This window comes from Aquarana catesbeiana, linkage group LG06, assembly GCF_042186555.1.
Source record: "Aquarana catesbeiana isolate 2022-GZ linkage group LG06, ASM4218655v1, whole genome shotgun sequence".
Taxonomy (NCBI): domain Eukaryota; kingdom Metazoa; phylum Chordata; class Amphibia; order Anura; family Ranidae; genus Aquarana; species Aquarana catesbeiana.
The window spans coordinates 346,021,544-346,046,617 of record NC_133329.1 but is presented as its reverse complement, the minus strand read 5'-3'; the positions used below and the strand labels follow the sequence as shown (position 1 = coordinate 346,046,617).

At 42.2% G+C, this 25,074-nt stretch overlaps 1 protein-coding gene across 3 annotated transcripts in view; it reads left to right on the top strand.

Annotated features, from left to right (window-relative positions):
* Positions 1–25,074, top strand: part of STK39 (serine/threonine kinase 39) — a 673,740-nt gene that overhangs the window by 260,226 nt on the left and 388,440 nt on the right. For all 3 annotated transcript variants that reach the window (XM_073633992.1, XM_073633991.1, XM_073633993.1), the window contains exons 9-10: positions 636–684; positions 12,696–12,761. In XM_073633992.1, the coding sequence (XP_073490093.1) occupies positions 636–684; positions 12,696–12,761 (115 nt within the window). The remainder of the gene's footprint in view (positions 1–635; positions 685–12,695; positions 12,762–25,074) is intronic.

Sequence of the window (25,074 nt, the reverse complement as noted above, 5' to 3'; positions counted from 1 at the left end):
CCCCCCAGGTACGAAATTTAAAGGGATATTACACTTTTATTGATTGACTTTAAGCATTATTAAAATCACTGCTCCTGAAAAAACGGCCGTTTTTAAAACTTTTTTTTGCATTGATCCATGTCCCCTGGGGCAGGACCCAGGTCCCCAAACACTTTTTATGACAATAACTTGCATATTAGCCTTTAAAATTAGCACTTTTGATTTCTCCCATAGACTTTTAAAGGGTGTTCCGCGGCATTCGAATTTGCCGCGAACACCCCAAATTGTTCGCTGTTTGGTGAACTTGCGAACAGCCAATGTTCGAGTCGAACATGAGTTCGACTCGAACTCGAAGCTCATCCCTACCCCTGAGCATTAACTCCTATTAGAAGCTGCTCATAGCTGGCAAGTTTTGGGTTTTTTTTTTTTGCATTTGTTCTCTCTTTTTATTGCAAGGAACCAAATTATTATAACAAAAAAGTCCCTTCAGACCTGTTTGAATATGAACAGTCAAATTTCTTAGGCTCATTAGATTACCTAGACAACTGCAGCTGTGCTGAGGATTGCGAAAGTCCAAACAATTTCTTATCGATTGCATTTTGTAAAATTTATTTTTAGGATTGGTTAAAACCTTTTTTTTATTTATCTTTTAACAGGCCAACAGCAGCTGAACTTCTGAAATGTAAATTCTTCCAAAAAGCTAAGGTAAGGTTCTCTTTTATTTCCCTCTGTCACTTACTGCACAAGTTTTATGCCTGGTTGACAATGGTGCGGCTTTGAAAAGCCACAGATCAGTGCGACTTGCACCCCTGAATTTATTGCGGCTTGCGACTTCGTTTAACAGAAGTCTACGCAAGTCGCAATGAAATCAGCAAAAAGTAGTGCAGGAACCTTTTTCAAAGTCGCTGCGATTTGGAGCTGTCATGACAAATCACACCGGTGTGAACAGGGGTTTGTGGGCCAGCATGTTGCACAGATTGTTGAGACATGTTTAGTCTTAAAGCAGTATTAAATCCAAAACTAAAAATGTAATATATTGCAGCTTACCAATCATTAGATGTGGTGACTGCATTTGTTTTTCTTTAAGAGTTTTCCTTCTGTTTTCACCTGGTGATCTGGTTAGTAACACACCTCCTGAGGTGCTGCAAAATACCCACTGTAAGTGCTGGATAATCACTACTGACCTGTCCTGAAGGATTAAAGTCTAGTTCTGCTTTAAAGTGACCCTGTCAGCCTACAAAAATAATGAATTCAAGACATCCATTAAAATAATATGTGCTCTAGTCACAATTCTGGTGGGTAAAGAGCGTGATTTTTACCTGCCTTGTGAAGCTCCAGGTCTGCCTACAATTGGACACTTCTAAGGCTCCTTTCACACTTGTGCGACTTAGGATCCGACTTGTAAGACCCAAAGTTGCAGGATAGGTGCAGTGCCATGTACAGTGGATATAAAAAGTCTACACACCCCTGTTAAAATGTCAGGTTTCTGTGATGTAAAAAAATGAGACAAAGATAAATCATTTCAGAATTTTTTCCACCTTTTAATGTGACCTATAAACTGTACAACTCAGTTGAAAGACAAATTGAAGTCTTTTTTGGGGGGAGGGGAGTAATAATAAACTAAAATAATGTGGTTGCACAAGTGTGCACACCCTCTTATAACCAGGGATGTAGCTGTGTTCAGAATCAAGCAATCACATTCAAACTCATGTTAAATAGGAGTCAGTACACACATCATTGAAAGTGCCTCTGAGTAACCCCAAATAAAGTTGAGTTGTTCTAGTAGGTCTTTCCTGACATTTTCTTAGTCGCATCCTAAAGCAAAAGCCATAGTCCGCAGAGAGCTTCCAAAGCATCATAGAGATCTCATTGTTAAAAGGTATCAGTCAGGAGAAGGGTACAAAAGAATTTCCAAGGCATTAGATAGACCATGGAACACAGTGAAGACAGTCATCATCAAGTGGAGAAAATATGGCACAACAGTGACATTACCAAAAACTGGACGTCCCTCCAACATTTATTAAAAGAAGAGAAAACTGGTCAGGGAGGCTGCCAAGAGGCCTACAGCAACATTAAAGGAGCTGCAGTAATACCTGGTAAGTACTGGCTGTGTGGTACATGTGACAACAGTCTCCTATATTCTTCATATGTCTGGGCTATGACAAGACGGAAGCTTTTTCTTACGAAGAAAAACATCCAAGCCCATGTAAATTTTGCAAAAACACATCTGAAGTGTGGTGCAAAAACAACACTGCACATCACCAAAAATTACACCATACCCACAGTGAAGCATGGTGGTGGCAGCATCATGCTTTGGGGCTGTTTTTCTTCAGCTGGAACAGGGGCCTTAGTCAAGGTAGAGGGAATTATTAACAGTTCCAAATACCAGTTAATATTGGCACAAAAGCTTCAGGCTTCTGCTAGAAAGCTGAACATGAAGAGGAACGTCATCTTTCAGCATGATAGCAACCCAAAGCATACATCCAAATCAACAAAGGAATGGCTTCACCAGAAGAAGATTAAAGTTTTGGAAGAGCCCAGACCTGAATCTGATTCAAAATCTGTGGGGTGATCTGAAGAGGGCTGTGCACAGGAGATGCCCTTGCTGTCTGACAGATTTGGAGTGTTTTTGCAAAGAAGAGTGGACAAATATTGCCAAGTCAAGATGTGCCATGCTGATAGACTCATACCCAAAAAGACTGAGTGCTGTAATAAAATCAAAAGGTGCTTCTACAAAGTATTAGTTTAACCACTTCAATACAGGGCACTTAGACACCTTCCCGCCCAGACCAATTTTCAGCTTTCAGCACTGCCGCATTTTGAATGACAATTGCGCGGTCATGCTATTCTGTACTCAAACAAATTTTTTATCATTTTGTTCCCACAAATAGAGCTTTCTTTTGGTGGTATTTGATCACCACTGCGTTTTTTATTTTTTGCACAACAAATGAAAAATAGACCGAAAATTTTGAAAAAAAAAAACAAGTTTTTCTTTGTTTCTGCTAAAAATTTTTGTAAATAAGTATGTTTTCTTCTTCAATGATGGGCACTGATATGGCTGCACTGACGGGCACTGATATGGCGGCACTGATGGGCACCGATGAGGTGGCACCAATGAGGTGGCACTGACGGGCACTGATGATGGGCACTGATAGGCGGCACTGATGGGCACTGATAGGTGGCACTGGTATGCGGCACTGATGGGCACTCATAGGTGGCACCGATGGGCACTCATAGATGGCACTGATGGGCACTCGTAGGTGGCATTGATGGGTACTTATGGGTGGCACTGATGGGTACTTATGGGTGGCACTGATGGGTACTTATGGGTGGCACTGATAGGTGGCACGGATGGGCACTGATCGATGGGCACGGATGGGCACTGACAGGTGGCACCGATGGACACTGATGGGTGGCACTGATGACACTAATTGGTGGCACTGATGCCCCTAAGGGTGGCATTGCTGGACATCACTGCAATATACTGGTGTCAATCAGTGCCCATTTGTGGGCACTGATTGGCACAGTTTGGGCACTGACTGGGCACATTGGGCACATGTGGATGGCCATGAGGTACATACCTGGCCATCCACATGTTGCCCCTCTCCCTGGTGGTCCTAGTGGTGATGCCTGGTGGTCCAGTGTGGTCATCTGAGGGGGTGCTGCGCTGATAAACAATCAGCGCAGACCCCCCTTGTCAGGAGAGCCGCCGATCGTCTCTCCTCTACTCGCGTCTGTCAGACGCGGGTGAGGAAAAGCCGATCAATGGCTCTTCCTATTGACATTGTGATCAGCCGGAGGCTCTTTACCAAGATTGGTGTAGCGGTGTGTCAGATTGACACACCGCTCCACCGATCGCCGCGATTCGCACGGGCGCGTGGCGGCATGTTATCCTGCTGGACGTCATATGACGCCCAGTCAGGATAACTGAACCACCGCCCGGCCGTCATCTGCTATGGGTCAGGTTAAGGGTGTGCACACTTATGCAACCATATTATTATAGTTTTTTTTATTTTTACTTCCCTCCACCTAAAAGATTTCAGTTTGTTGTTCAATTGAGTTGTACAGTTTATAGGACACATTAAAGGTGGAAAAAGTACTGAAATTATTTATATTTGTCTCATTTTACATCACAGAAACCTGACATTTTAACAGAGGTGTTCAGACTTTTTATCTCCACTGTATCTCAATGTTCCAATTGACACTACTAAAGTCCCTGCAACTTCAGAAAATCTTCCTGTGCTACTTTGATCCGTCTTTGAAACAACTTTGATGTCAGAGAGTGTAATAGTCTTATCAAAGTCACCTCAAAGTTGTATCAAAGTTGGACTCCAAAGTTGCACTGAAAATCACGCAACTTTGGAGTCGGCTAGAATGAAAGGAGCCTACGTGTGTAGGATAATAAGTGATCTGCTGACTACTGTGGTTGCTTTGCCAGCCTCCCTACTTCACTACTGTGTAATGCAGAAAATTGGTGGGAAAAAATACAGTGGCCAATGAGGGACCTTGGGTTTGATTTACTAAAACTGGAGCGTCCAAACTCTGGTGCAGCTCCACATAGAAATCAATCAGCTTCCAGGTTTTATTGACAAAGCTTAATTGAACAAGCTGAGGTTAGAAGCTGATTGGCTACCATGCACAGCTAAACCAGAGTTTGCACTCTCTAGTCTTAGTAAATCAACCCAATTGCATCTGACACATCTAAGTGTTCAATAGCAGCCCAACCCATAGCTTGGCAAGAAAGCAAAGATTACACTCACCACGAAAGGTAGGTGTAAAATTCTTTAAGTATTTTTCAGTAGTATATTCATAATACAAAACAGTAGCTGTTTGTTCAATATTAACCCCCCTGGCGGTATTCCCGAGTCTGGCTCGGGGTGGATTTTCAGTACCAAAAGTGGTATCCCCGAGCCAGACTCGGGATCGCATCGCAGGATCCTTGTAGAGGTTACTTACCTTGTCCCCTGGATCCTAGATTGTCTCCCCGCTGTGATCTGTGAGCCGCCGTGTCTCGCTCGATTCACAGTGCCAAGCTCCGTTCCATGGGAGCGCTGCGACACACAGGGACGGAGTTCGGCGCCAAATTCAAAACGTAAAACACACAGTACAGATACAGTATACTGTAATCTTACAGATTACAGTACTGTATCAAATAATTACACATCCCCTTTGTCCCTAGTGTGTGTCTGCCCAGTGTCCTGCATGCAGTTTTATATTATAAAAACTGTTCTTTCTACCTGGCAACCAAAACTGTCCCTTTACATCAAAAGTGGTTTTAGACCAGCTAGAAAACAGCGATAATAAATTAGAATCACTTGCAGAATTGAATGATAGTGATTTGTGGGGAAATCCGTCACCAAACACTAAAAGTAACGAAAACGACAAATTTCCGTGTTTTTTATTTGATTACATTATTGAATATTTTTTATTATTATCATATTATTATTTGTTATAATTATTTATAGTTATTTATTGTATTATAATTTTTTATTTCGTTTTTCAAACTTTATCATACCCGGGATGTCTACTAGACTCTTGTTTGGACAGATTTAAGTGAATTATTCCTAAGAATTACAGGCCTATAATATAAAACGCCAAATTTCTGTGCAAAATAATTGTACCACTTTCAGCACCTAAAATCTGAAATAATCATACCGCCAGGGAGGTTAACAATGTGTAAGGGAGCACAAAAAGTTGTCATGTGAGTAAAAGGAAAAAAAAAAAGTGTTTTTTTCTTGTGATTTTTATAGGCAGGTAATTATTTCCCTTTGGCAGTTTTTACTAACCACAGATGGGTACAGTTTTGTTAAGTGTCTCATTTTTAAAATATATGTATACTGGTTAATCAATATCCCGCCCCACCACCACCATCACCAAAACGCTGCATAAAAGTACCTGTGGGGGATGGAGGGTGGGGGTGGAATAGATAATTTATTCACCTTTCCCTGAGTAATACAGGGGGTGACTTCATCACATTGGGAATGCTGAGTAGCCCAAATCTCACGAGAAGATGGTCTTGCACACTGCATGCTTGTCTTCTACAAGCATTCTACAAAAATAGTCCTTTTGTAATTCGTGTCCCTGTTGAAGGAATTTGCCTCCTCCAACCTGGCCCAATGACAAGGGGAACAAGAAGTGAAGGATAATCTCAAGAACAACACAAAAGGGGTAATTTACTAATGCAAAATCTGGTACAGCTCTGCATGGTGGCCAAATAGCTTCTAATTTCAGCTTGTTCAGCTAAAGGATACGTTCATCTTTTAACAAAAAATAATAAATGAACATTTTTTTTTTTTTTTTTTTTTTGCAGGTAAAAAAATGTGCATTTACTATTTTTTTGTTTTAGGAGCCTGGAAAGCATTGCACCCCATGATCAGCAGATCGATGTTGCCATGCAGGTCTTCTGCATACTGTAAGTGTAAGCTGTCTGCCCGTACATCATGAGAGCAGGCAGTTTTACACTGACAGGATGAATCAATTAACTACCACAGCGCTCAACAGCACTGTGGTAGTTCTTTGAGGACTACAAGCCAACAACTGCAAAGGCTGTCGTTATGTCAAACAAATATAAAGAGATTTCCAAGCTCAAACTTACCAACCAGCCAACGACCAACCGAATTGACCTGTCTAACAATATGTGTTAAGAACAGGGGTTTAGTTTCACACATTTGCAAATACATGTGTAAGCTGCATTCCCCGCCAAGGAACCCTGTTTCCTGCAGTCCCTAACTACTGAAAGTCTCCATCTTGGAAGCACATGCATTTATAATGGATAGGTAGGGGACAGGTGAACCTAGAAGGAGCCACCCCTCCTTAAAGGTACAGGGTCATACTGAACACCCAGCACATAGCACTATGGGAGCAAGGGCGTCAGTGCGTTGCCTGACCAATATATTCAAGGTACAAAAAAGTTGTCACTGCCCCCACCCATAACTGGTCTTTGTAGCAAGAAGCCCTGGAAGGGCATTTATTTGCAAATGTGTGCAACTAAACTGGGACAGTGTCCACTTTTTTGTACATTGAATATATTGGTCAAACAACGCACTGATGCCCTTGCTGCCATAGTGCTATGTGCTGGGTGTTCAGTGTGACCCTGTACTTTTAAGGAGGGGTGGCTCTTTTCAGGCTCACCTGTCCCCTACCTATCCATTATAAATGTATGTGCTTCCAAGATGGAGACTTTCAGTAGTTAGGGACTGCAGGAAACAGGGTGCCTTGGTGGGGCCTGCAGCTTACGCATGTATTTGCAAATGTGTGGAACTAAACCCCTGTTCTTATTGTTAGACAGATCAGTTTGGTTAGTCGCTGGCTGGTTGGTAAGTTTGAGCTTGGAAATCTTTTTATATTTGTTTGACATACGTTGCCCTTCCAGTGCTCCTTGCTACAAAGACCAGTTATAGGTGGGGGCAGTGGCCACTTTTTTGTACCTTGAAAGGCTGTTGGTAGTTGTAGTCCATTAATTCACAAAAAACTGTGAATAAATGATGCGGCCGGGTAGGCCAAGCCCAGCGCGGCCACATTTTCTTTAGACTGTGGCAGTGAGCAGGAAAGAAGATCCCTTGGGGGATCGGCGGGTATGGGGGCCGGTACATTTGTAATATGTTACATGTTAAACCTTAGATATGAATGTAACATATTACAAAAGGTGAACTTATCCTTTAAGTTTTGACAATAAACCTGGAAGCTGATTGGTTTCTATGCAGAGTTGGACCTGATTTTGCACTCTCCAGTTTCAGTAAATCAGCCCCAAAGTAGTAAAGTCAGATGGAGTTTTTTACGTTTTCACAATCTACCCATGCTTCTGGTTGAAGCTGGGTTGTAAGTGTTTTTGTTGGTGTATTGAATAAATGTACATGCTTTTTCATGAGTGCTGTATGATTTCTGCATGTAGATGTCAGGCTTAACCTCCCTGGCGGTATGTTTATTTCAGATTTTTGATGCTGAATGCGGTACAATTATTTTGCATGAAAATTTGGCGTTTTATAGTGTAGGCCTGTAATTCTTACTAATAACTCATTTAATTCTATCCAAACAAGAGTCTAGTAGACATCCCGGGTATGATAAAGTTTGAAACACGAAATCATAAATTATAATATAATTATTATTATTATTACTATAAAGAATTTATATAGCGCCAACAGTTTACGCAGCGCTTTACAATATAAAAGGGAGACAATACAGTTATAATACAATAAAATACAAGAGGATTAAGAGGGCCCTGCTCAGAAGAGCTTACAATCTAATAGGGTGGGGCAGGTGGTACAAAAGGTTGTAACTGTGGGAAATGAGCTGTTGAAAGTGGTAGGAGATTAGTTGGAGACGTGATAGGCTTTCCTGAAGAGATGAGTTTTCAGGGATCGCCTGAATGTAGCAAGAGTAGGGGATAGCCGGATAGATGGAGGTAGGAAGTTCTGGAGGATGGGAGAGGCTCTGGAGAAATCCTGGAGACGAGCATGGGAGGAGGAGATGAGAGAGCTTGAAAGCAGGAGGTTTTGAGAAGAGCGGAGAGGTCGATTTGGGTGATATTTGAAGATAAGATTGGTGATGTAACTCGGGGCAGAGTTGCGAATGGCTTTGTATGTTGTGGTTAGTATTTTGAATTTAATTCGCTGGGTGATTGGGAGCCAGTGTAGGGATTGGAGTAGAGGGTTGGCAGACATTGAGCGGTTGGTAAGGTGGATAAGTCTGGCAGCAGCATTCATGATAGACTGAAGAGGGGATAGCCTATGGAGAGGTAGGCCAATGAGAAGGGAGATGCAATAGTCAAGGCGAGAGATAACAAGGGAGTGAATGAGGAGCTTGGTGGTTTAATTTGTTAAAAAGGGGCGAATTTTAGAGATGTTACGGAGGTGAATTCTACAAACTTTTGACAACGATTGGATTTGAGGCTGAAATGACAAGTCAGAGTCTAGGATTACACCTGGTACCCTGGTGTGAGGGGAGGGACTGATGGTTGCATTGTTGATTTTGATGGAAAAGTCATGGAGGGGGGCACGGGCGGGGGGGAATATTAATAGCTCAGTTTTAGAGAGATTTTGTTTAAGGAAGTGGCATGACATCCATGCTGATATGTCAGTTAGTAAGTTAGTAATGTGAGAGGAGACTGAAGGAGTGAGGTGAGGAGTAGACAGATAGATTTGGGTCTCTTCAGCGTATAAGTGGTATTGGAAGCCGTGGGCGGTTATTAAGTGACCAAGGGAGGAGGTGTAGATAGAGAAGAAAAGCGGTCCAAGAACAGAGCCTTGGGGGACCCCCACAGAAAGGGACAATGGAGAGAAGGAGACAGAGTTGTAGGTGACACTGAAGGAGCTCTGTGATAAATAGGCAGAGAACCAGGATAGAGCAGAATCTCGGAGGCCAAGGGAATGTAGTTTATTGAGAAGGAGTGGGTGGTCAACAGTATCAAAGGACGCAGAGAGGTCAAGTAGTAGGAGTATGCAGTACTGGCTGTTGGTTTTAGCAGTTAGTAAATCATTAGTGAGTTTTAGTAAGGCAGTTTCCGTGGAGTGCTGCGAGCGAAAGCCAGACTGTAAGGGGTCAAGAAGGTTATTTTCACTAAGGTAGGAGCTAAGACGGTTGTAGACTAAGCATTCTAGAAGTTTAGAGGTGAATGGGAGCAATGAGATGGGTCTTAAGTTGGTCAGGTTGGTAGGGTCCAATGAGGGCTTTTTAAGAATGGGAGTGATCTGCACATGTTTTAGAGGGGAGGGGAAGATGCCACTAGAGAGGGAGAAATTGAAGATGTGGGTGAGGGAGCATAGGATAGAAGAAGAGGGTGACCGTAGTAGTTGTGAGGGAACAAGATCCACGTACGCACAGTGGAGGTGTCCTCACGAATTGCATCGATCTTGTCTTTGAAGTGATTGGCAATCTCTTGGGCAGTGAGTGAGTTAGTGGGTAGAGGGGGTGGGGACGAAGCAGAGAGTTAAAGGTTGAGAAGAGCCAACGGGGACTGGATGACAAGGAATTAATAAGAGAAACAAAGTAGGCTTGTTTGGCAGCATGGAGGCATGAATTGTATTTTAGAAGGGCAGATTTATATAGGGTGAAGTCTTGCAGGCATTTGGTTTTACGCCACAGTCGAGAAGTTTAGCTGTAGTTGGGCTGTTAACATTGACAGGAATGTTGAAGTCACCAAGAATAATGGTGGGTATTTCAGAGGAGAGAAAGTAGGGTAGCCAGGCAGCAAAGTCATCAAGAAAGCATGATACTGGTCCTGGAGGCCGATAAATTGCTGCAATCCTCAGAGAAATGGAAGAAAACAGACGAATACAGTGCATCTCGAAAGAAGAGAGGAATAGAGAGGGAGGGACAGGAAGGACTTGGAAGGTGCTTTGTGGGGATAGAAGGAAGCCAACTCCCCCTCTTTTCTGTCTGTTGGATCTGGGGGAGTGAGTCCAATGGAGACCACCATGGTAGAGGGCAGCAGGAGAAGCTGAGTCAAAATTTTGAAGCTAGGTTTCTGTTATGGCGAGTATGTTAAAGCCATGAGAGATGAAGAAGTCACGTACAGATGTTAACTTGTTACAGATGGAGCGGGCATTCCAAAGATTGGTGGGCTGCTTTGAGGAAGCAGGGGGATAGAAATTAAACTGAGTGGATTGCGGTGGTTGCCAGAGGGGGAGGGGTATTGGATATGTGGCTTGCGGTTGGAAAATGGCGGACCAGGATTAGGAGAAATGTCACCTGAGACTAGGAGAAGGAGGAGGACGAGGAAGGCAAAGTGGGAGTGGGACATGCATGAGCACACGTGTCTAGTGGCCCTGGTGTTTATGTCAGCATGTGGGTGCAGCAAATGCAGGAGATGATGGGTGCCATAGTAGGGAGAGGGTAGGAGTGAGGGTGATATGTGCATGCTGCAGGGAAGAGAGGAGGGGTAGAGTAAAGATAGTTTGAGGATAGAAGACATCAATGTGAGAAGGAAGAGAATAAGGAACATGTTAGTGGATAGAGAGTGGGAAACTAACTTAATATAAAAAAAATGTCAAAAGCTGGTTTGCTTGCAGTCTTGCAGAGTGGAGCAGAGTTCTTGTCGTATCTTCATCCAGCTTTAGTTATCCTTCTTTCGTTAAAATGCGTCTGTGAAACTGCGCATCACTCGTGACAGAGCCACTCTGGACAGAGCCATGATGTCTGCGCCTTGCCCCTGTCTGCGCCACCCCATAAGCTGCTTTAAATTTATAGGGAGACTAAGCAGGGATGCATTGCTCAGTTGGTCATTATTGGGTCTGATGTGAGACACCTAAATATGGGGAGGAGATGGCCATTGGCCAGTACCAGACCAGCTACAAACACAGGCTAGGGTCATAAAACTAATTACCTCTCTTGATCACTCAAGCCAAATGGAGTTGAGAATCAATCACCAGTAATATTGCTATTGCAGTGTGTTTGTTATAGAGCTAGCAGTAAATATGGAAGTTTAAAGATATGGCAGCAGGAGACATTTACCAAAAATGTTACAGCAAAGTCAGTTCAGTAGAGATGTACAGATGTACAGATGGATAGGAGACAATTACCTGTAAAAGAGCAGAGAAGACATGATCAGAATTGATAACTGCGTCTGTGAAACTGCGTTCGTGACAGAGCCACTCAGGACAGAGCCATGATGTCTGCGCCTTGCCCCGTTATAAATAATGTTATAAATAATTATAACAAATAATAATATAATAATAATACAAAATTATTCAATAATGTAATCAAATCAAAAACACAAAAATTTGCTGTCAAATTGTCACTGTCATTACTTTCAGTGTTTGATGACAGATTTCCCCACAAATCACTATCGCTCAATTCTGCAAGTGATTCTAATTTATTATCGCTGTTTTCTAGCTGGTCTAAAACCACTTTTGATGTAAAGGGATGGTTTTGGTTGCTATGGACATTCTCCGGTTTCCAGGCAGAAAGAACAGTATTTATAATATAAAACTGCATGCAGGGCACTGAACAAACCACTAGGGGTAAAAGGGATGTGAAATAAATTGATAGAGTAATGTAATCTGTAAGATTACAGTGTATTGTATGTGTATTGTGTTTTATACTTTTTGAATTTGGCGCCGTTCTCCGTCTCCTGTGCGTCGCAACGCTTGCAGGGAACGGAGCTCAGCTCTGTGATAGATCCAGCGGAAGACAGCTCGCACACAGAGCGGGGAGACATCACAGGATCCTGGGGACAAGGTAAGTTTTCGTAACCTGGATCCTGCGATGCGATCCCGAGTGTGGCTCGGGGTTACCGTTTTTGGTGCTGAAAATCCACCCCGAGCCACACTCGGGAATACCGTCAGGGAGGTTAAAGTGTAAGTAAATCCCCCTATTGTTTTTAAGTCAAGGAAGCTGCCATCTTTGCCTCTGTTTGCTTAATCTACAACTGCCATGATGCTGCACATGTGATCAGTTATGACATCAGCCATTGGATGTTTGACAGTTTGGTTGAGCGCACAACCAATGGGAGTGTTACAATTCTGGCATACCGGAAATGAAATAGTTTTTTGAAACTGGTAAATGGATGGGTTTACTTCCGCTTTAAGCACGGCAGATAGGAGAGGGTTCTTGCTGGATGGGACGTTAGGTCAGTGCTGGAAAGGTTGAGTGTGCATTTATCAGATATTCAGCTCTACCATAAAGGCCCCCTACAGTTTTCCTTGCAGTCTTTATCATTGCAAAAATGTCTGGTTGTTAATTTAAATTTGACTTCTTTTTCTTCTTTATTCACTTAACAGAATAGGGAATATCTAATAGAAAAACTCCTTACCAGAACACCAAATATTTCTCAGAGAGGGAAGAAGGTAAGGTACTGCATCCTATGAAGGCTTGGTCTTGTGCTCCACAATTCTACTGCACTGTGCATGTCAACATTTAACAAGTTGTCCTTTATAACATACATATATATGCAAATTTAGAGGGTTCTGAAGGGCACCTGTCTTCAGGGAAAAAAACAACAAAGCAACCATTAAAGCTGGCCATAGACAGACAAATCTAAATTCGGCCAGTTCAGAGGGGGCCGGGTGAATTTAGATCCGTGTGCGGCTGTCCCTGTTTGACAGAATTTGAGCGTTAGATCGGCTTCTGTCGAATGGACAAGCTGAAAAACCTTTGTCTGCTGGCTGAAAGAAAAACAAACCATCTGTGGACAGCTTTAGTTTGAAGAGATTAAAATTTGCAAAATAAAATGATCCAGCGTTCTGTCTTACACTTATACAGAAAATATTTCTTTGGGGGGGGGGGGTAATTTACCTCAGAAGGGCCTGACCTACAGTGTTGTCTGCTGTGTGGTCTATACCAGCATTTGGTGATTCTGTATACACAGAGCTCAGTCACTTCATAGCTGGAAATTGATGTTATGTCATCCTTAGATCAACGTAGTAGATGGAAAAAAAATGATGTCACTTGAAAACATTGGAAATAGTGGGGATTGTTGGCTAGCCAAGCTGTGCATTAGAAGTTTCATGTCCGAAAGTAAAATTCCAGATTTACTATCTTTTGTTATAGGAGCCTAATGTCATGCAGGTCTCCTGCATACTGTAAGTGTAAGCTGTCTGCCCAGAAAAGTTTTTTTCTGGAGTACCACTTCAGGACAGACAATGACTATTGGTTGTGACTGTATTAGGGGGGCAATATCACTTTAAGAACACATACTGTATTGTTAGTGTGACAAAACATGTTCCCCTTGTGATAATGTGATACCCGGTTTAACCTCCTTTCTTACTTTATATATTTTTTTTTTTCATTTTTTTTTTATTCTTTGTCTTTCTTTAGTGACCCAAACTGCTCAAGGCTCCACCAGTTCTTCTTATGTAGCAACTGCTTGGAGTGCAGACAAGGACAGAGCTTGTCCCAGCTCTAGACAGCCAATGGAAAAGGGAAAAGTCCTGGAAGTCGCACAGCTCTGCAAAACTCTGTAAGAAGGTGCATGACAGTCTCAGCCTGGGCTCCAACCAGGCCACGCTCTCTAACACGTTTCACTCTGCCTGTGGAGCTTATTCATGACAACGAGTGAAACACGCTGCTCCTGGTTGGAGCCCAGGCTGAGGCTGTCATACACCTTCTTACAGGATTTTGCAGAGATGTGCGACTTCCAGGACTCTTCCCTGTTTCATTAGTTGTATTTCTTTAGCTCATATTTGTTTTTCAGTCCTTCACTCTTTTCTCTCTCTAGTCTCTTTCTTTATTCATGGATTATTTATCAAAACTGAACTCCAGACAAATATAAAACAAACAGATGAATGCAGCTCTCTAGTCACGAACACATTATTAAACATAGTTGTTTAAATGCAAGCAGTGTAAGTACCTGAATTCTACCTGGTACCAGCCTCTGACAGTTTCTGTGTAGCCGAGTTCACAGTAACAGAGTAAGAAGCAGCACAAGGAGCCAATTGGTTGTGCCGCATTGTTACCAAGGAGCATGTTGAGAGGAGGAGAGTACAGTGACTGAGAGATGAGCTCATCAGCATGCTCCTTCTCTCTTCACTGTCCAGTCACAGGCTGGGGTGGGAAAGAGACCTGTAGGGTATTCTGCCCTGCCATACATAGCTGTGTTGTGTGCCAGGGCTGGGCCAGTCAAAAGGACTGGATGGACAGAAATACAAATCCTGTGGCAGGCTAAACAGCTCCCTATATGTATTTCAACTGTGTATGTAGCTGTTTGATGGAGTTTAGCTTTAGAATCGAAGAGAAGAAAATAACAAAATGTAGTCTTTGCTTATGGTGACCAATCTGAATTTGATTAAGTTTCCTTATAAATTGGAAGGTCTAACCTCATTGGTTGCTATTAACAGCATCTCCAGTATTGTTCTAATTTTCTTTTTAGTTTTAATTAATGAGCCCCCCTCTCGCTTTCTCTCTTGCTGTGACTTTTGGTGTCTTGCACATGCTCTCTTCCTTAATATTGTTGCGGCAGCACCAAGACTTCTGCCCTGGGCCCCACTTTCTTTGAAAAAAACTAGCCTTGCTGCCCCCATATGCCTAGCATTCATTATGGATCATCGCTTCCACTGAACTGTGTTTTTTTTTTTCCCCTTACTTTTGAATAAAGAGCGACCCATTTGCACTAAACCCAGACAGATGAGATTTCAGAAATGCCCTGGCAGGCTGTTGAGGATACACAGATATTCTACTCTGCTTAATATCCATTTCTGTTTTGCTCTAGAAAAAAACAGAACCAGTTTCCAATCTGCTGTATATGATGTAGGTTAATGCTTTCCATTGCCCAGAGCCATGTGTCTCCCTTCAAAACTCATTATCATCATTGTCACCACATTGCTGTGTCTGAGTGCCATCCAATATGTAAATTTCTTTGCGCCCAGCAGAATCAGAGCACCTTTTCCAGACAATGGTGCTGATTGTGTCATTTGTTCTTTTCGAATGCCGAATGTTTTTGCCGGGCTTTTTATGTTAAAATGCTTACGTTATTAAATCTCTTGAAAGATCATGCCGGGGTTCACTTCAGATTAACTTTCTCATATTCACTTTCTTTGGGTCATTTGTCATTTTTAAATGGAAAAAAACTTTAATGAAAATGTGGTCTTGTCTATATAGAAAATTAGATATTTGACAATGACACTCGAATTAAAATGGAAATTAAACCTTGAAATGCATAGTGGGATTATAGAACCAGAGATGCTTGCATTTAGACTTATGCATCCTTTGAGCCCTGTAAACCGGGGTTCTGTATGATATAAATCTCATCCAGCTGCTGTGGTTGAGCTCTGTCCTTTCCCCCTCCCTCGCCAAGCTTTTGGCTGTGAGGTAGCCCATCTTGGTTATGGCCAATAGTGAAGCACAGAAGGGCTATGAGTCCAAGCTCAACCACAGAAGATTTACATAATGGAGCACCCAAGGTTGTAGGATATAATCCATGCAAGTCACGTAATACCTGCTTTCCATTACTGCTGCTTATAAAAGCTCAATTGTAGTATCACACCTTTTTATCTCTTTATAGTTCTGTTCCCCTGTTATATTTTGAGACGGATTTTTGCTTGTCAGTTCCATTGCTGGCATAGATAATGTTCTCCTCCAGACCTGTATGACAGAGGAAGGGGGTAGGTATTAGACTAGTTCTGTTACAGAGAGCTGATTACTGAGTGCATTGAGTCTTAAGCTGTGTAGTTATTTTTAATTCTATCAGCAGGCTTGACAAAAAAAGCCAACAGATTCCTGCATCTACACAAGCGCGGTGGATGGAGGAATCCTGTCTGCTGTGCTATTTTGACAGCAGGGACTCCTCTGCTGTAAGAATACACTAATCAGCACTGCAGCCAATTGGCTGCAAGCCCCTGAGCAAAGGAGGTTCTCCAGCAGTCTAACGATCAGCTTTTGTCAAAGCAGGATCGTTACATATTGATCAGAATTTGGCCAGTCCCAATTTTCAATTTTTGTTTACCCAGCTTAACTCTGGTTGGACTGTACAGCCATACTGTAATGTAGACATATTTACTTTCATGTTACATCAGATTTGCAGAATATCTATATAAGACTGTATCCTTAGGCACCTGTGTTAGACCGGTTGCACTCTGTAATCCATTCTAACATACCCCTTCTTTTTTCATAGTCTTATCTTCACTTTCCAGTAACAGCAGTTTTACAGGGTAAAGCTTGCCATAGACGGTACAAATTTCAGCTGGTTGAGCAGGGACCGGCTGAGATTCGAATCATGTTTGGGCAGGCTGAAGGGCAGCCTGAATGTACGATCAACTTGGGTACAACCAGCTTGTCAGATTTTACATGCAATTATTGCTAGCAGCTATTATAGTCGCTAGCAGTAATCGCTGTGTTCTCCTGGCAGGTACGGCTCAACTCTATCCCCCCACCACACTACGCTATTGGAGAACACAATGGCTCCGTGGGAGGGATTTCCACCATCAACGCAATCATGGGAATCAAGCGCTTTTCTTTTCTGTAACCCGTGGTTCCATCTATGGCCAGCTTAACCCTATAAAATCAAGGGAAGTTTGTCAGACCAGCTCACCAGCTCTGTTACTAAGAGCTTATTAGAAAGTGCATTGGGTCTAGGGTTAGCCATATACACTCAGATTTTTCTCATTCAGACCGAACTAAAAAAATAAAACATCCTTTGATTCCTCTGCCCATGCTCAACAGCTTGGATGATGGAATTTCCCCTGCTGGATATTATATTCTGCAGCCACTATACCTGCAGCTGTCTGAGTACCTGAACAGTGATTGCATCTGATATACAGGCACTGTTCAACCAATAATGTCTCATCTAGCTTAGTTGTAGTTCGACTGATAATTTTTCATCTGCCTCGATTGATCTTTAAATTGACTTTTGTTGAATCGGGTGATGCTGACAGGGCCACCTATAGCTCAAATTTCAGCTGATTCAGCAAAAATCAGATGAAAGCAAAGCCCTGTATGGCAAACTTTACTGGTGCCTGTTGTACTGCACAGTTTTATGTAGATACCCTGCACAATGTCCATAAATGAAAAGTGGAGGTAAGACTTTGAAAATGGAGGTTCACAGGTTCTCTTAAATATCAATTTTGTGTTATTATAATTTACAGGCTCTTGGGAGGCTGAATAATGGACTTGTAAGTGTAAATAATAACTTGAACCAGTCCCCCGTAATACAATGTATGTATTAACTTTGGAGAATCATTAAAGGGTGAATTGACCCAAAATATATACTTTAGTTAAAGATGAAGTCTGGTGAGCTGAGTTAGCCCCTTTGCTCATACTGCATGTCTTGAATACTACCACAGTGACATTTTCCTGTCTTAATTCCCAGATTTGTCCCTGCTCAACCATGGGTTTTGGCTGTTCCCAGCCACACTGTGTGTTGCAGTCCCTTTTCCTACATTACCTATAAGGCCCCATGCACAGTGGGCAAATAGCCCCAGTGCATGGGGCTCCAGTGTTTAGCAGAGGGCACAGGGGGCTGCTCAGACCCTCTGCTGGCAGCCTGTCAAACTCAAGAAGAGGCTGACGCTCAATGGGACTGAGTGGTGCATCAAGTTGTACTTATGTTTAGGACAACACACAACTGGGGCATGAGTCCTTGGGTGCCTACTGCCCTAATTGGAATTACTGCTAGGTGTGCCACCCACCCTCCTCCAGGTGCAGCAGCTGTCAGCCTCAGAGTTTCACAGGCTGCTGGCAGCAGGGCTGGACAGAACACATATGACCTCCACCTGTGGCTAAACATTGTAGCCTCATGAATCTGGGCTAAATGCTCAGCGTGCATGGGGCCTAATATAAAAAAGAAAAAAATGACAACATACAAAGGAACCTCTCATAATTTCCAGAGCAGGTGTGCAGCCCCAGGAACTAGAGTGCATAAATCCAATCATCTCCAAGACATATTTCCAGGAAAACTCAGTATGGACTGCCCTGAGCCATTGAGCCGTTGGCCTGGGAATATTGTCTAATGCCGTGTACACATGGGCGGACTTTTCGATGCCGAAAAGTCCACCCGTGTGTACACGGCGTTAGACAATATTACCAGGCCAACGGGCCATTTGTGTCTGTTCTTCCATTTCTATATAATGTGGAATGTTCATAAAAATTTGATTATCTGGAACTCAGTTGTTTTTTTTCTTATTAAGCAATGTATACATCTGTAATATACTTCTATTTTGTATACTAGTGTCTCAGAGATAAAAGACTAAAGAGATACATTTTGTAATAATTCTTTATTGAAAACAAAAAAAAAATCTTGAAACAGTAGATACAAAGTAATTGCAAAGTAGTTCATCCATTAGCTACCATAAACTGAAATATCATATTTGATGGACTGATAATTTAAAACCAATAACAGAGAATAAAGCGATACTAAAGGATAGTTTTTAAAAAACAATTTTACGTGCTTAGGTGATCACTTACCTAGCATGCTGCCTTTTGTTTTTAAGAAGTTCTTCTTTCCTGCTGCTTTAGCTGGTATCCCCAGCACTGGCCCTGATATCTGGATTCAAGGTTCTATGGAGACCCCCTTACCTGTGCATTCCCGGACAAGGCTTGTACAGAATGGGCACACCTCCATTCAGACACACAGCCAGTGCAAGACAATCTCTTACTCTCTCAGAGCTAATTGGCTGCTGGCTCCTAGGTTGTCCCTTTGACCTGGGTTAAAAGAGAGGTAGCAGTGATTGTTTCACAGTGCCAACATCCAGGTAGACAGATACAAAAAGAAGAGGATTCCCCTTGGGGTAGGACTTTAACGGCACTCAGATAGTAGTCAAAATTTGTATAAAGATAATCAAATATTTATTAAGAAAATACAAGGATAAAAGGATAAGGATGTTTTTATCCTTGTATTTTCTTAATAAATATTTGATTATCTTTATACAAATTTTGACTACTATCTGAGTGCCTTTAAGGCTCGGTTCACACTAGGGGCGGCACGACTTGCAGGTCGCCTCACCAAGGCGGCGACTTGCAAAACGACTTCTATATAGAAGTCTATGCAAGTCGCCCCCAAAGTAGCACAGGAACCTTTTTCTAAGTCGGAGCGACTTGTTAGGCGACTAGGTTGCCTGACAAGTCGTCCCAGTGTGAACCGGCACTAAAGCCCTACCCCAAGGGGAATCCTCTTCTCTTTGACCTGGGTTGAGTGCATACTGTCACCCCAAAAGAAGTTGAAGAAACTGTGCTGAGGGAACCAAAGCCAGTGGGGGTGAATAGGGACTAGGTAAGTGTTTGTGCCCACATACTGTACTTTGCCAAAGTTTTAGGCATGTGTGAAAAAATGCTGTAGATTAAGAATGCTTTCAGAATTAGAAGTGTTTCTTTTTATCAATTAACAAAATGGAAAGTAAATGGACAGAAGATAAATCCAAATGAAATCAATATTTGGGATGATCACCCTTTGCCTTCAAAACAGCCTCAATTGTCCTAGGTAGACTTGCACACAGGTTCTGAAGGAACTTGGCAGGTAGGTTGTTCCACACACCTTGGAGAACTAACCACCGATCTTCTGTGTATGTAAGCTGCCTCAAATCCTTCTGTCTCTTCATGTAATCCCAGACAGACTCAATGATGGTAAGATCAGGGCTCTGTGGGGGCCAAACCATCACTTCCAGAACTCCTTGGTTTTTTTTTACACTGAAGATAACTGTTAATGACGTTGGCTGTATGTTTGGGGTCGTTGTCCTGCTGCAGAACAAATTTGGAGCCAATTACACGCCTCCCTGATGGTATGGCATAATGGATAAGTATCCATCCCACCCCAGCGGATGCCTTATTAGGACGAAACGTTGGGACAGGCTCTGCTGATGCCACTGCGTTGCTTTGATTTTATCCAAATGCTTTTAATGTCTTCTCAAATGTGAGTGACCATTTTAGCATTTTCATATGTCACACTGAGAGGAACTGCTCACGAATTCCGGTTGATATTCATATGGTGGATACTCACTGATGTCACAATCGTCGTGGATCCACATCCGATTCGGTCTAGATTGGAAGTCGTGGTTGCTGTACCTCCTTGGGTGTGTTACACCAAAAGCTTGGTTGACTCATCAGGCATACGTCTTGTTGGGTTCAACCTGACTGGTAAGCCTCTTTCCTTATGGTGGTGGATTATCTACAGACAACCAGTTCACACTCATTTATGGTTACCATTTTGATGTCATATATGGACTATATGTACTTTATATACACTATCACTGTTGATCTACACTTCAACAATATTGTGGTTTAATAATATTATTGTCTTTGCACGTATATATACCCCAATTTCTCATTGGGATATCTTCACTGTTTTTTCATTTCATTAGTGCTGCACTATACTATTTTATTTGGATAAGTATCTATCTAAAACTTGTGCACAGTACTGTACCAAGCATGTTAAGAAGTGGGGGATGTTTACCACACTGCTTAAAAATAAAAGAACATTTAGTATCATTTTTATTATTTCTTTGGCCTGCTATGATTTGAGTGTGTATATATGCTTTTCCAGTGGTGGGTTGGGTTGTTGCAGACCCAAGTAGTCCCTTTCCATGCATTTATATACAAAGCCTTACTGATCTTAGGTGGGAAAAGCCCTCATTGATATCTAAGATTTTTTTTCCATGTTCATAGTAAGTAATTCAACATACACAATCATGGCTCAGTGTGATAAGGCCCTTAGGGAACTAACTTGCTCTGCCATGTTGTTATACAGTCATGAGTGAGTTTCTTATCCTGTCTAGCGTTATTCATGAACGTCCTAAAAAATCAACACTATAAATAATAACCAGGAGCTGAGCTATATTGTGTACAGTGTTTTCTCTGTTCAGTATATCAGTCCAGTTCTGTGTATAGCGTGCTGGAATCCCTAGAGTCTGCTGTTTTTCAACTGGTCAGAGCAGTTTAAACCAGTCTGCTGAGAATAAATATGGATGACTTATCACATCCCAGTCTAATCGGCACTTTGACAGATTGCAGCTGAGTCAGCAAATTATTGTTTACAGGGGATGTTCACATAAAATACACTTGTGGCTATAATAAAAAAAAAAAAAAAAATGGAGGAGAAGGAGACTCCTAAAGCGATAGAAATATAAAGAGCAGCCATAGTCAATTTATGTTTGTTTCTGAAATCAGTCTGATGAAGCTATAATGCAGGAGCGGCAGTGTAAATGAGGCCTTAGTGCCGGTGTTAGTATGTTTTTGGTAGTTAAAAAAAGGTTTTATATTAGTGCCTGTACTTCCTGTGTAATCATTCCTTCACAGGATAAATGTAAGATCCTTCGCGCTATCAAAGTGTATATATGCTAATCTGATAAGTTGCAGCTAGATCTAAAGTGTATAAGTGCACTTAAAAGGAATAAAGTTAATAATGATCAGCGCAGCTTGATGATATATATAAAATATTAACAATAAGCGATAAATGATGTGCAAATTGCTAATGATGCTGTGCAAAATAACCGAGGCAACAGTAGCCCTATGTTCAATGTAGATGAATACTAAAGTGCCTATGTTGTAACTGTGCAAAACCGCATAATGATGCTGTGTAAATATCGCTAAAAAACAACAATAAACAGTGCTGAACAAACCAATCTGAGTATGTGCACGTAGTGTTGTGCAAATGCAATAGTGTTTCTGGGTATTAATATACTAATGTAAACGCATAGTATATATTAAAGTGCCAATAGCCCTATGTTCAGTGTACATAAACACAGAATGTTGCAACTGTGCAAAAACGCATGATGCTGCTATGTAAAAATCGCTAAGTATATGCTAATCAGATAAGTTGCAGCTAGATCCAAAGTGTGTAAATGCACTTAAATGGTATAAAGTAAATGATATTCAGCGCAGTTTAATGATATATATGGAATATTTAACAATAAGCGATAAATGGTTGGGCAAAATAACTGAAGCAACAGTTACCCTATGTTCAGTGTAGATGAATACTAAAGTGCTTATGTTGTGACTGTGCAAAAAGGCATATTGGTGCTGTGTAAAAATCGCTGAAAACAACAATGACCAGTGCTGAACAAACCAATAGCCCTATGTTTAGTGTACATAAACATTAAATGACTATGTTGCAACTGTGCAAAAGCGCATGATACTGCTATGTAAAATCGCTAAAAGCAACAATCAGCAGTGCTAAATAAAACAATCAGAGTGCGTGCGCTAAGCGCTGTGCAAATGCAATAATGATCCTAGATATTAATGCCCTAATTCCATTGTAACCACAAAATATGTGAAATAAATAAATAATGATGTATAATACCAATAAAACAATGCTTGTGCTAAAAATTGTGACTGTGTGCTGACAATTCCCAATATCACACAGTTAACGCAATACAGATGTGAAAGTTCACTTATTGAAAATGATAAAGTCAATGATAAATGAAAGTGCAAATAGTGCTCCAATGTGCTCTTCAAAACAGCCGCCGGTTTATCACTCTTTGGTGTCCGTTTATGAAGCAGTGAAATCTATTCACTGCTTCATTCTCCGGCATTCACAGTGAAGATTTTTCTCCTCTGTGTGCCAGTTTATGAAGCTTTGTAGATCGCTTCACCTTTGGAGGAGTGAAGAGATCTACAAATGCTTTCAACAGTGGAGAAAGGCTCCTGATACTGGAATCTCGTGAGACTTTACGAGATTACAGCACCAGAAATACAGAGATGTCAGTTTATTAAGCAGTGATAAATTATCACCGCTCAATACACGGACAGACGGCGTGAATTACTGTTAATAAAATAATGAGTCCCCCTACATTATATACATATGTATACACACACACACACATTATATATACATGTATATACACATACATTATATATATATACATATACACATTATATGTATATATGTATATATATGTATACACATAAATATGACAGGGGGACATGCTTACAGTGTTGGGGGGTCTGAACGAGGCATAAGGAAGTTAAAAATCTTCCTCCTTCCCCCTCAGATCCCCCCAGATTTCCTCTTCACTCCCAGATTCACCACCTCTGAGCTGGTGAACCTGGGAGTGTGAATTCTGACTCAGATCACCAGTGAAGCGGTGAGATCACCGCTTCATAAACTGGCCCTTTCTGTGTCATTCAATGAGGATTCTCCGTGTGTAGAGATAATCGGAGGGAGAACAAGTTCAAACATGTTCTCCCCCGATTATCACTGTTTCATAAACTGTTTATGGACTGTGATCAGCGGTGATCCTCGGGATCACCGCTGATCACTGCTTCATAAACGGACACCTTTGTGTGTAACACTCAGTGTGTACTGGCCTCTTACCTCCATGGAAATGGTAAGGCTAGGTTTCCACTAGTGCGTCCCCAAAGTCGCGCGATTTTGCCGCGATTTTTTACCGCGATTTTACCGCGACTTTTTACCGCGATTTGAAGCAATGCCTGTATCTATAGACCTCAAGTCGCATCAAAGTGGGACCAAAGTAGTGCAGGGACTACTTTGAAGTCGCTGCGACTTGAAGTCGCACAGATATGAACGGTACTCATTGGAAATCATGGGAAACAATTTGTCATGCGACTTTTCAGTCCCAAGTCGCATGAAAAGTCGCACTAGTGGAAACAGAGCCTAAACAGCAATGGAGATGGGTGTGGCTGGAGATCTTTGCAGGGTGTTGTAATGGATATCCCTCTTAAACCGTGATATAGTGGATGGTGGCTTAGGATGTGTTCATGTCCAGCAGATATATGCAAAGGATAAAGAAGAATCTTCCATAGTGTAATACTGAATAAGCTAATAAATTTATTTAAAGCCAAGTGGGTACCTACAACAGTGTAAAATAAAGACAGCAAGTCTGTAAATTGTGCGGCTTTACAGATGCCTCTGTGCGTCACTTCCGGTAAGTACCCACTTGGCTTTAAATAAATTTATTAGCTTATTCAGTATTACGCTATGAGAGATTCTTCTTTATCCTTTGCATATATCTGCTGGACATGAGCACATCCTAAGCCACCATCCACCATACCACGGTGTAATGCCCCGTACACACGGTCGGACATTGATCGGACATTCCGACAACAAAATCCATGGATTTTTTCAGACGGATGTTGGCTCAAACTTGTCTTGCATACACACGGTCACACAGGGCGCCCCCCTCCCCCAATGCACCCACCCCCCCATGTTGAGGGCATGCGGCCTGGTACGGCTAAGGAGGGGGGGCGCGGCTAAGGAGGGGGGCGCTCACTCGTCCCCACCCCCTTTCCTGACCGGCCAGGCTGCGTGCTTGGATAGGGGTCTGGTATGGATTTGGGGGGGACCCCTACACCGTTTTTTCGGCGTAGAGGGTTCCCTTTAAAATCCATACCAGACCTAAGGGCCTGGTATGCCCCCAGAGGGGAATTCCCTCTCGCGCTCGCCGCAGTAGGAAAATGTGTTTTTCCTATTGCAGCCAGCACGAGATGTACAGTACCCTGTCACGAAGAACCAGCGCGATGGGTTCGCGCTGGAAACATTCTCGCGGCCGCGTACTGTAGTTTGTACAAAAGTTCGATGCCTTTGTGTACACACGATCGGACTTTGCTCCATCTGACTTTTGTTGCCGGAAAGTTTGTCCGTTCGCACAGCCAACAAAAGTCCGATGGAAACAGAAAAAGTTTGTCCGATGGAGCGTACACACGGTCGGATGTTGCTCCAAAACAGCTCATTTGCATGTTTGTTGTCAAAAAGTCCGATCGTGTGTACGGGCCTTAACA